The 12355-nt window shown below is 29.5% G+C and overlaps 1 protein-coding gene across 1 annotated transcript; it reads right to left on the bottom strand.

The window, feature by feature from the left end:
- Positions 1 to 410: 410 nt before the first annotated feature.
- Positions 411 to 9020, bottom strand: LOC112693349 (cysteine and histidine-rich protein 1 homolog). Its single transcript, XM_025568357.1, has 6 exons — positions 8358 to 9020; positions 5693 to 5931; positions 2554 to 2765; positions 2307 to 2467; positions 944 to 1146; positions 411 to 504 (listed from the first exon to the last, which is right to left on the bottom strand). Exons 1-6 carry the CDS (start codon positions 8664 to 8666, stop codon positions 477 to 479), a joined length of 1152 nt encoding a protein of 383 aa, XP_025424142.1. The 5' UTR covers positions 8667 to 9020; the 3' UTR covers positions 411 to 476.
- Between the last annotated feature and the right edge of the window lie 3335 nt (positions 9021 to 12355).

Raw genomic sequence — 12355 nt, 5'->3', positions numbered from 1 at the left:
TACAAATATCTTGTATATATAAGTAACATATATCATACACATGTATGCAAATTGTAGGATAATTTATTCAATGAAGAATAAATAACAGGAAAAAATATAACAAATAATAAATGATAAAATCATTTTTTTGTTGTGTAACTTTATTTATGTCCGATAAAATATTAAAATATAGTACAATACAATAAGGAAGAAAATCGTGCTGCAGGGCAAGGTGAAATCAAGAGGAAAAAATGGAAAAATGACATCAACAATAACAATAAAATTAAATAAACTATAAAACTTTTAAAAATTGGCTTAACCTACTTTGTCTGTTAATTTTTAAAAGAAAACTAGTATACTATCTATGTAAGCCTAGGGAAAAAATAGTAAAAAAAAAAAAAAAAAATCAATAATAAAATATTGAAAACAAGTTTTTGATAATTAAATATTACTTTATTTATATATATATATGTGTGTGTATGTGTGTGTTTCTGTGATTATTTTGATACCAAAAACATGATCAACCTGAAAAAAATTGATAATCTTAATAAACTTTCAAATATTATCAACATTTATTTTAAAATATTTTAATTTGAATGTAAGTATAAATAAGTATTGATGTTTTAAATCTAAAGTAACTTTTTTTGTTATATCAATTATAATAGTTCTAACTATAAATATCTGATAGTAAGCAAAATTTTTAATTAATTATACCAATGGTTATACATTTAATTAAAGATGGAATTATATACCATAGACTGGAAAATATTACATTTTTAACCCTTTTTTTGTTAGACATTAATATTAAAATATAACTAAGCAGCAAAATTTAAAAAAAATAATGATTTAAATAATAGTTTGAAACAATCATTATGTTAAAATATTAAAATATATTTACACGTGTGTGTATGTATACATACATATATTTATTAAATAAAAAAATAAAGTGCTTTTTGTTACATACCTCAAATTTATAGTTTTAGCAGCTAACAGCCTATTACATTCAGCTGAATCTGGTAATGGCAATGTTACAAACTGTGTTTCTGTTTCATTCTCGTTGAACTCAAACTTAAATATTTTCGGATTCACCTTCATGTCACCAAATGGTCCTTTAACTACAAGATAGTGGACAGACATGGGTGTGGAAATTTTGGTTTTCAATATCAGCTATTTACAGATGAACAGCACGTCGATGACAATTCAAGGTGCAAAGGAAACAGAGGAATGAATAACAAAAAAAAAAAAAAAAAAAATATATCAATTAGTACTTTCAGACAATAAAACAGATCACCTGCAAAAATAATCCTGAAATATTAATAGCGAAGTATGATTGATTAATTAATTAATAAGTGTTTTTTATATTATATTAGTCCAAATGCACCTGAAAAACAAAACTCAACCCAAATTATTATACACAGTGCTTCCAAATTTTAGCATAACTTACCAGAAAGAAAAATAAAAGCAATTTAATATATTTGTGACAAATGACTTACCAAAGCTTACCCTTTATACAAATAAAAATCAATTAGAAGAAAAAAATACAATTGCAAGATTTTAATAAATAAATTTATGTTAACATAACAAGAATAAAAAAAAAAAAACAAGAATCCGTAAAGTTTTACTTTGAGAACGTCGTAAAAAACAAAAATTGTTTATACAAAAAAATCCTGTGATCTGATCCATTTTGGGCGCCTTAAAGTGATGTTTCAGCCGTTGTTATCTCTTCGAAGGTGTTTACGTAATATGTGTCTAGACGTGGCAGATATAGAGAAACGGGCAAAAACAAAAAAAGAAACACATTTTATAGATGGCAAAATGAATTTTGTCGTGCATGTGCCGATTCAGCGATAGATTGATTTGAGAGTCCATACCATGAAGATGATGCTGTAGTAGTAGAAGTATTGTGATGACGTGATGTTCTTGTTAACAGTGAACTTTATAAATATAACAAAAAATATCTTCTGTCTCGTTTCCCAATTATATATGGATAATTGGATAATTCATATTGAATTGACTATAGTTGAATACAATCGTAGTCCTTAAATGTTTTAGTGAATACTAATGCCATCCAAATTTGTGGAATTACCTAACGCTGAAAGGACTGACAACACGTATATGGATACTTGTGGTTGTGTTTTACGCATTTGTGTATATTATGGGTTAATTATTGTTTTTTTTTCTTAAACATAATAGAACTTACCTGTTTTTCTCTAAAAAATGATAATATTTATTTAAATTATAATATTTTTAAAATAATGAATACAATATAAAAAGTATAAATTAATTATTAATTAACTTTTGTGTTTCAAATGTTGTACATAAATTACCTGGTATGACATATGGCGATCAACACTCAACGCAGGATCTCGTTGCATGTTATTGATGCGAGTTTTCACAACCCACTGAAAATTGAAAGCTGAAAATCTGGCAGTTTCATAGTACAATTTGTGTACAAATTCTTCTGTTCTGTATGGTTTTAATTGTAAATCTAAACATTATTTTGTGTTAAATAAGTAAATTATCGAGATATTAATAAACCTTGGTTGATTTTCTGCAAAACTATAAATGATTTACCGTTAAATGTTATTTTTTCAAAACTCATTAAATCAAATATTGTGTCATATAAAAGTTTTTCCTCTTGAAACTTTTGATCCATTGCATCGAGTGCAGACATGACATCTTTTCCAGAGGCTGATGGATGAGGACACAGTTTTTCATGCTCTAAGGCTTCATGACTAGGTCCACGCCATGGACAGCCTATTTTACTGTATCCACACTTGACTGGTCTAAAAAATATAAAAATTATTAAAATTTTTCATTTTGAAAAAGTGAAATTTTTAAATACTGGCAAAAAAAAAAATTACTGTCAACCACAGATATATAAAATAACTAAATCGCCTACTTCCTATATAATATGGGAGGACATGAATCATGCCTGCCATATGCAAAACTGGCAATATTTACAAATGTTGTATTGATAATGTGAACACATAATATTAAAATAATAAATTAATAAATAATATTATTATATATATTTGTGTATGTAATATACATTATATAATTATACCGATAAACAACATCTTAAATGTGACACTGGGTGTAAATGTATCATGTGTAATAATGTATGAATAATGCATTTTGTATTTTATTTTTTAATACTTGAGATAAATTATTAGAAATGTAAAAGTAGCAAATAGTGAATATTTAAAATCAAATACTAAGATTTTATTTAGTACAATAAAAATTATATTATTAAAAAGTATTCAGCACTCATATATAGCATTTATATTCTTGAACTTTATTAAAAAAATATTTAATAATAAATGGAAAATTATTGGATGTAGGTATATAACCAGCAATATGTGTAAGAATTAGTCCTGTTATGTATCAAAGTATATTAAATATTTAAAATTCACATCATACCTATATTACTATGTGAACTGGAAACTACAATTTCACAATTTCACAATTAGACTAAGGCATATGACATTTTAAAATGTTTGTGGTTTTTAAGAATTATGATTTATGATATGAATATTTTTTGTGGTAAGGTTAATAATGTAAACATTGCTTCACACATGGCAGCTTTACTTCAATGATAATATCGAGTAGACTATCTAACTGTTTTATATATCTGTGTATAGGTACTACAATTTAAGATAGTATCTTAACTACTATCATGATTAAAGGTAATTGGTATTTCAATATATTTTTTTCATTTTTTACTAGAAACAAATATATATTATTTTAATATAAATGTTAGAACATTTATATAAGCATAATATGTAATTTTATTATTACAGGAAAAGTAATAATTTTGATGATAAGAAAATCGTGATAACCAGCTCTGAAAAATAGCTGGCGTTGCTCCCGTAACGTTTCACGTATCAGTGTATCACACTATCACGTCAAATATATAATTCCAGTGGCGGACGCAGGGAGGGGTTTTGAGGGGTTAACCCCCACCCGAAATAAATGGATGATTAATTTCAAACGTAGTTATCCTACCTTATGTACCTTCAAAAAATTAATTGTTCAAAATACGATTAAAATATACTAGAAAAAAAATGTTTTGTTAAGAAAAGTGAATTTATGATAATTTGTAATTTTCCAAACGTTCTAAAAGGTATTGGTACTTAAAACTCAAATTTTTAAAATTCCATGATGGCAATACTTCGTATAAATAATGAGTGTAAGTCGCTTATTATCAGTAAGTAAAAATAAGTAAATATACGTAATCGATATAATATTATTTATAATGGTACATTATGGGAGAGGGGCATAAATAATATGCTCGGGGACGCCAAATTTTAAATATGGGCCAGACGGTAATTATTCTTATTTTTTCAAACCCCCCTCCGACATTTTTTTCTGCGTCCGCCCCTGTATAATTATATAATTTATTTTTTATTGTATTTATATATAACCTAATATATACCTATATATATAGATATAATATTATAATATACAGTCGTTGCCAGATAAATTGAGACGGCGGCGGCGGCGCGATAACGGAAAACCAGTGGTTCTCCGTATTTCAATATTATTACCGAAAATACATCAATAAACCAACTATTGTTACAAAAAATATTTTACGATATTAATTTAAAATCAAATATTCCGATAATAATCTTTTATTTAAAAACAAAAAGTAAAAATTGTAAAATAATATAATTAATATAATAATACATAATATTAATAATAATATGATGAAATAATAACAACATCTATATGCATTATTATAAACAAATATTGTTGATACGACTGAAGTGCTTGCGCGGTCAAAACACACCGGGTTAGGTTAGTTGTTTTTAGCAGTATAGGGCAACCAGAACGGGAGAGAGTACAGAAAATTCTGCAGACAATTTTTTGCACTGAGCCGGGTTCGAACTGGTGACTGCGCGCGTCGTAGTTAACTGTGAGACCTTTGCACCACACTACCAGCGACTAGTTTGGGCTACACTTAATGAAAAGCGCCACCGCCTCAATTTATCTGGCAACGACTGTACCTTATACCTAGATATATTATTTTTAAATTAACTATTTAGATGTCGAAAGATGCAACAATTCTATATAATTTTGTTATATTTTATTTCTTTAAATTATTTAAAAAATATAAAGTGATTTTTTTTTTTTTTTAATTAAAATATTTAGTTGATTATATAAATACAGCGTTTTCAAACTGTTCCGCACGTATACCGGAGGAGGTCCGTGAACTTAAATTAAAAATACACAAAGTACTTATCTATAAAAACGAAAATACTGATTTAATATTCATATTACATGGGAAATACTGTTGATAATAAATACATTATCGAAATAGTTATCGTTGAAGAAAAGCAGTTACAATTAGAGACAGACTGATCGCGTTTATTGATCGTTAATTATCATAAAAATATGTGCATTTAGTTCAAAAAATAAAGCAACCAATTTAGTATTTATATTTATTATTGTTTTTAATTTTTATTTGTATTAAAGGGTCCGCGATCATTTTTACTATCTCCAAGGGGGCAGAGAAAAAGTTTGGGAAACGCTGATATAAAGGTATAATGTATTATAAATTTATGGTATACATTTGAGCATATTTTTCATTTATCTGTGCATATAAATGCATATTTTGACCTCTTTGCTTTGCATATTTGCCACATTTTTCGTCCATATAATTTCGGTAATTAGCTATAAATATTATAAAGTAATTATTCACAATATTTACCGTTCAGCACAAAGTTGCTGCTCATGATGATGCAATGTGTTACGTGGAAATTCTTTAGTGCAAAACTGACACTCTGCTGGTAATTCACTGACAGCTTTCTCAACGGCTAAGTTGCGTGTGGCTATATTTTTTGCAATGTCTACACGACAGTTAGGGCATGTGGCCATTTCATCTCGTAAACGTGCATCAGCTAACAAATGAGCAAAGCAACCCGCACACATTAAATGTCCATTTGTACACTATGAATAAGAATAAATAACAAAATGTAAATCATAAATACCAATACATTAATGAGTATTATTAATTTAAAACCATATATACTCTCTTATTATACACTATGATTTCGTAATAACAAATATCTCAAGGGGAAACAAAAAACGTTTGAGAAGTCTAAAAATTCAAGATATTTATTTCATAGTATATGATATTTAGTGTAATGAGAGTTTTAAGAGGGTTAAAATTTAATTTGTGGAACATCCAAAAATTGGGAAATATTTACTGTACAATAATAATCCCTTGTATTTGTTTTAATATTTTATTATAAAATTGGATCAAAATTATTATACAAAATATGTTTCTATGATAAATTATAATATTGAAAAAAAAAAATTCTAGTTTCAAATTATACCAAGATAGTAAATATTAAATTTATTTTCAATAAATAATAAATTTAATGGAACTGTATACATATTTTAAAATAGATTATGACAAAAACCCTTATAAATACTATATAAATGTACAAACTATAAATTTAATTGTTAACTTTAAAAATAATATTTACTTGTGACTCAAGAATTTACTCCAAAATTGTGCTAGTATAAAGTATTATAATAAGTTAATATAAAATCATATTATTAATTTATAGCTACAATTAACATTAAAAGTGAAGTATAAGATAAAAAGTTTTAATATAGTATACGAAATAAAAACCAATAATTTTCTACAGGATATTTTAATAATAATTTAGGATAAGGGTGGCCGACTCCAAATAGTTGAGAAAAATGCGAAGACATTTTAATAATAATAATAACACATATACAGAGTGGTATACTATTGTCTAACCCAGGGATGGCAAATAGGATTTTTTTCAACATGCCTATATATGACATAATTAAAAAAAAAAAAAATTTAGATGGGCCAAAATTATTTTTATTAACACAGAAAAATACAAATGAAAAAATAATGATTATAATATAGAAAATTATGTTAAAATAGAAATAACGTAAAAAAAATATTAAATTATTATTTTTTGTTAGAATACAACTTTTAGTAATCTAGTGTCCTAACCTATATTACAACATATAAATTTTTTTTTTAATTATAAATATAAGATAACAATACGTGGTTGTGAAATATATATTATCATGTGCAATTGATAATTCAATTTATTGTAATTTACTTAAAAATCTATAAATATAAATGGACAAATAAAAGTTTTTCGAGTGCCATCGAAAATCTCATGCGTGCCACTTATTTGCCACCCCTGGTCTAACTAGTAGAGACGGCGATGATGACGAATCGATGGCGGCGATGTGTCTGAGCGTCTGGCTATCGTATATTATATATCATATATATTTTATCTTATCATATTAATTGAACCAGTAAATTATCTTGGCACCGCTCGGTGCTCGGAATAACCAGTAAATCGAATATTTGGGTAGATCGCGTACGTCATCACTACCCAAGTTTTTGATTAAAATATATCAATAACAGATGTTGGACGACATAATATTATTTACAAATAACTATCGATAAACATTTGAAATGTCATAAATATCATATTGTGTACAAACGTGATCTATTACAGGGAATCCAACAGCGGATATCACTATTTACGTACACAAAAGAAATATATTTCCCTAAAGGCGGAGCGAATAACGCAGAACATAATCATCATGACGAAATATTTATTTTATTACACATGCATTTAATTGTTAATCGCCTCATGTTAAAGAATAAAACCAAAAATTTCTCAACATTGAACATATTACCATTTGCCACCAGACACATAAATTTATTAATATACCGAAACTTGAGTTGTAGTGAATAAATATCGAATGTATACAATAGTATGTATGAGATACGAGTATCGAGAGTGAACGAAATGCTGTATAGCCGTCCACGCATTAATTATTCTCTATTAGAGCTAAGGGACTTTGTTTATTCCTCCATTATCTCGCATTCGACCAAAATATAAAAAAAGAAACGGCAAATTAGTTTATTTTTATTTTCTATTAAATCTAATGAGATAATCAAAGAGATGTGTAACATTAAACGGTGATCGGAGTATCACGAGTCATTTGAAGAGCGGAAAAAAGGTTGTAAGTATCGAAAGTGTATATGTTAGGGAGAGAAACAGAGGGGCGACGGGTAAAACTGATGCGCAATACGAGAAAAATCGGCGGCAAATGACGCACAATCATTGCGAAGTAATTCGACGAACGAGCAAAAAATGTGAAAACTAAAGAAACCGGAATGCGAATTATCTTAATGTCGTTGACCCAGCGGAAGCATCATCGATCAGCTGGGACAAAGACGACAACAACAACAACAACAATAATAACAACAGCGATACCGTTTATTTCAAAATAGAACCCGCGGCCGTCCAACGTATTGTGCGTGTAACTGGGATATTATAATGATAATGGAGTTCCAAAAATCTCACCTGATAAACGACCGATCTAGGCAGGTCCAAACACACGGCGCAACACAGAATGCCGCCCAGACGATGTTCTAACTTGACTGAAGCCGTCTGCTGCTTATCACTACCAATGCCACCACCTCGGCCTAACCCGTCCGTGCCACCTGAAGAAATTTTCGCCTTTTTCGGGTTGGGCTCGCCGTCGTCTTTAGTCTGAGTCACATTCTGCTGTCCGTCCACAACTCCTGCGGTTATCGTCAAGTTATCTGGTGGCCCACCTGTTTCGACAACTGCTGTGGTGGTCGAATGCGTCGAACCTTCACCGTCCGACATGGCTGTATGCGTTCGTTAGTCGATATGACGGGACACGTCCGTATCGGAAAACTCTTGTTTGGACCGTCCCTGGCGGCGAACTGCGCGTTGACACTACGATGACGGAAACAACAAACGCAAACGTAGTTGGTCAGAGATAATCGAGAGAAAAATACGTAGAAATCGTAGAACTTCGTACAAGGAAAACAGTCGAGAATTCTAGATGTGCGTCACATTTACGCACAAGATTGGGATTAATAATGAATCGGTTACTGCGCATACGCGATGGACAAATGTAGTATGAAAAACAACTGCGCCGTAATAATAATAACTTGTCCAGTCCAGACCGACTGCGGGGAGCGGGTGGCCAAATCAGCTGTTCGATCACACGGCGCGCTTCAAGGACGACGGGCGGACGCGCATGCGTGCACCTCTAAATAAACCGTACGTCGCGTACCGCTCTCGGTCGCCTATCGACTGGCGACGCCCCTCCACTACCGCCTCATCGCTCATCAATACATCTGAACGACCGTGGCGGATGACGTGTACAAGTTCGTCGTCGTCACTGGCCTTGGTGAGGGGGGGGTTCGCGAGCGGATCATGTCGTATGCGGTATTGATTATCGCACGCGCGTGCGTTTGTCGTCTTCGTGTCTCGAATACGTCGCAACTTTGCGCCAATGTGTTCATGATTAAAATAATATTTATTATTTCTCACTCTTTTTTTAATCCCCCACTCCCCGAGATAATTGCAATTCCAGTTTTATCGTAAAGCGGGTAGTTGAAAATATCATAGACGACACTTGGATCTTAATGTGGGGGGGGGAATTAATCACAATTAAATTTAAAATTTGATTTAAAAATCTACTCACATTCAATTTATGTTTATATTATACATTTTTACACCTACATATTTACTTAGTATGTGTATGATAACTGATAAAACGATAAGTATATCAATTAATATCAATAGAATATATTATGTTAATAACAATATATTATATTGAAATTAATATCATAACATAATGTTGTTTTTAAAAGTATTGATTAAAGCATTGATTAAATATACTATATTGTATATTTAATCAATTTCATGTACATTAATGCATTAGACTCAACATGGGGAATAGTTTTATCATATAATTGTAAAATCGTAATTTTAACATAAATATTTTATAAAAATTAAAAATTGTTTAAATAATATTTAATTTAGGAGGGGGCAAAATAATAAGTTTACCCCTCAATATTTTTTCTGGAGAGGCAACTACCCCCTTGTGCCCCTGTGGAAAATATAAATGCATTCTCTGGACACTATTTGTACTATTCCCAGTGGCGTATATAGGGGGTGTCTAATGGGCTACAGCCCCCCACCCAAAATATTTAAAAAAACAAAAAAATATGGGAAAACCAATACTCTAAAAATTTTTTTAATGATACTGTTAATATTTAAAATTAAAATTATTAAAATTTTATTAAAATTAGTTTAAAACACAATTGTTTTTAAAATAATATAAAATAATATTTTTTCTAAATATAATATAAAATAAGTTTCTCAATTATCACATACATCTGGTGCAACCCTTAACATTGTCCCATGGAACCCTATGGTTCCGCGGAACACACTTTGGGAAACGCTGCTCTATACGATTATATTATTATTGAATAGGTTAGGTTAGATTAAGTTAGTTATAGTATTTTCTTTTTATTGTAAATATTTGTATTATAATAAGTTAATAATATGTTAAAGCTGGGAATAAGTTTAAAATATATGTCTTTTAAAAAATTTAACCGGGTCAATTCTCCACTAGTAAAATAAAGCATTTTTTCTCATACGGAATTATATTTTTTTGCTGTTTTTATGATTGATACACAGCAGTGGTTAAAGTGGGGAAAATGTTATGGGGGGACTATGTTCATAAAAAATTGAGGAGCGTTCTCCTTCCTAATTTTAAATCTTACCAATCTTTTTTAGGAAACCCATGACGTCTAAGCCTCTTTTGTTACACAAATATGTTCATACAAATTTTATTTTCATACTATACAAATGCCTGCTCAAAAAAAATAAATTGAAATACATAGTAGGTAATGTTTAAAAAACTTAACTTAAACTTAACAAAACTAAAAAGAATCAATTACTAACCTTGCTAGTTGTTGGTCATCGTAGACAGTAACAAATACATACATTGCACATAAGGTGTATACTGTCTATATTAGAAGATAGTGTCATTCCTATATCATAGTTTAATATTTATACTATTTATAGTTATTCTATTCTGTTTATATTTATTCTAAATAATAATCGATATCACTATCACTTTAATCTCAGATCTATGGGTAATAACCGCTCAGGGATCATCTATAATTAGACACAGCGTCAATTAAATTAACCCATGGTGTACATTATCTACCATATTTTCTTATCGTTATACTTAAATATTATTTCTCCGAAAATGTTTCCATTTTTCCATCTTTCCATTTTTTATTGTAATATTATAATAAGCAGTGTTTTGCTTTAGATAAATTTATTTAGATATGTTATCTAGATAAAAATCATAGCCATGTAGATAAATAATTTATAATAATAAAAATAAATTATTTATCTAGATAATTCACAAAATCTGTAGCTAATCATTAGTAATAACTAATCCACAATTTTATCATTCAATATAAAATAAATAACTAAATAAGAAATTTCATTTGTATATTTACTTGCAAAAATTGGTTCTAAAATAGTTTTTCATAGCATTTATTATTAATTATGAACAATGAAAATTTATTATGTATATAGACATATTTTATCTACATAATATGCATGGGAGTGAGAATTATTTATAATTCCATAGTATGGCTTATACGGGGAAGTCTCATGCCCGTATTACTATTGTTCTGTGGTATTACGAACGCCGATAGAGTATTTACAAGAATATTAGAACCAGAGATAACGCACCATAGGTCTAAACTGGTTATTATTGCAGCTGCGCGGTAGATGGTTTATAAATACTGAAATACAGAAATAATTGTCGATAAGAAAATAACAATATTATAATACGCATTACGCTGTACCTCATTGGCGGCGCCAGGGACGGGCCAGGTAGGGCCATTACTTGATAATAACTAGTCGTACTAGTGGCCCTACCACTGACCTGACCTAAGACATAATAATATAGTAATTTTTCATAAGCAGAAAATATTAAATAATAGTATTTATCTTTTGTTGAAATCTCATTTTTAGAGGCCCTACCTTATAATTGTTGGCCTCCCGTTGGCCCTACCTAGCAAAAAATCCTGGCGCCGCCACTGCTGTACCTACACAGAAATTGATCGTTCTCCATCATCATTTGACCGCCTTAAATTCAATATTTATATATAAATTGTCCATTGTTCATGTAATCATGTGTTCTAAATGTCATTACCGGACCCCAATTCTATGAATTCGTACTTTGATGTGTCTAAATAATATTATTGTACAACAAAATAAATATTAGGCTTGAAACGTACGTTATTTATTAAAAACTTGTACCTACTGTACGCAGCGCACTCATCCACAACGTGTTCAGTGCTTATCGTCTGACCGTCTTCATATTTTTCATAATTTTGTCTATGACTTTCAATTTTATTTTATTGGTGAAATATTTTATATTTTGAAATGGATCGTTACATAATACAATAACATCCCAAGACTAAAAGAGTTCGCCTACAAACGGATGAAAA

The sequence above is a fragment of the Sipha flava genome, unplaced genomic scaffold (genome assembly GCF_003268045.1).
Source record: "Sipha flava isolate LNK unplaced genomic scaffold, YSA_version1 85_pilon_pilon, whole genome shotgun sequence".
NCBI classification, from domain to species: Eukaryota; Metazoa; Arthropoda; class Insecta; order Hemiptera; family Aphididae; genus Sipha; species Sipha flava.
This window is presented reverse-complemented; position numbering and strand designations above follow the sequence as displayed.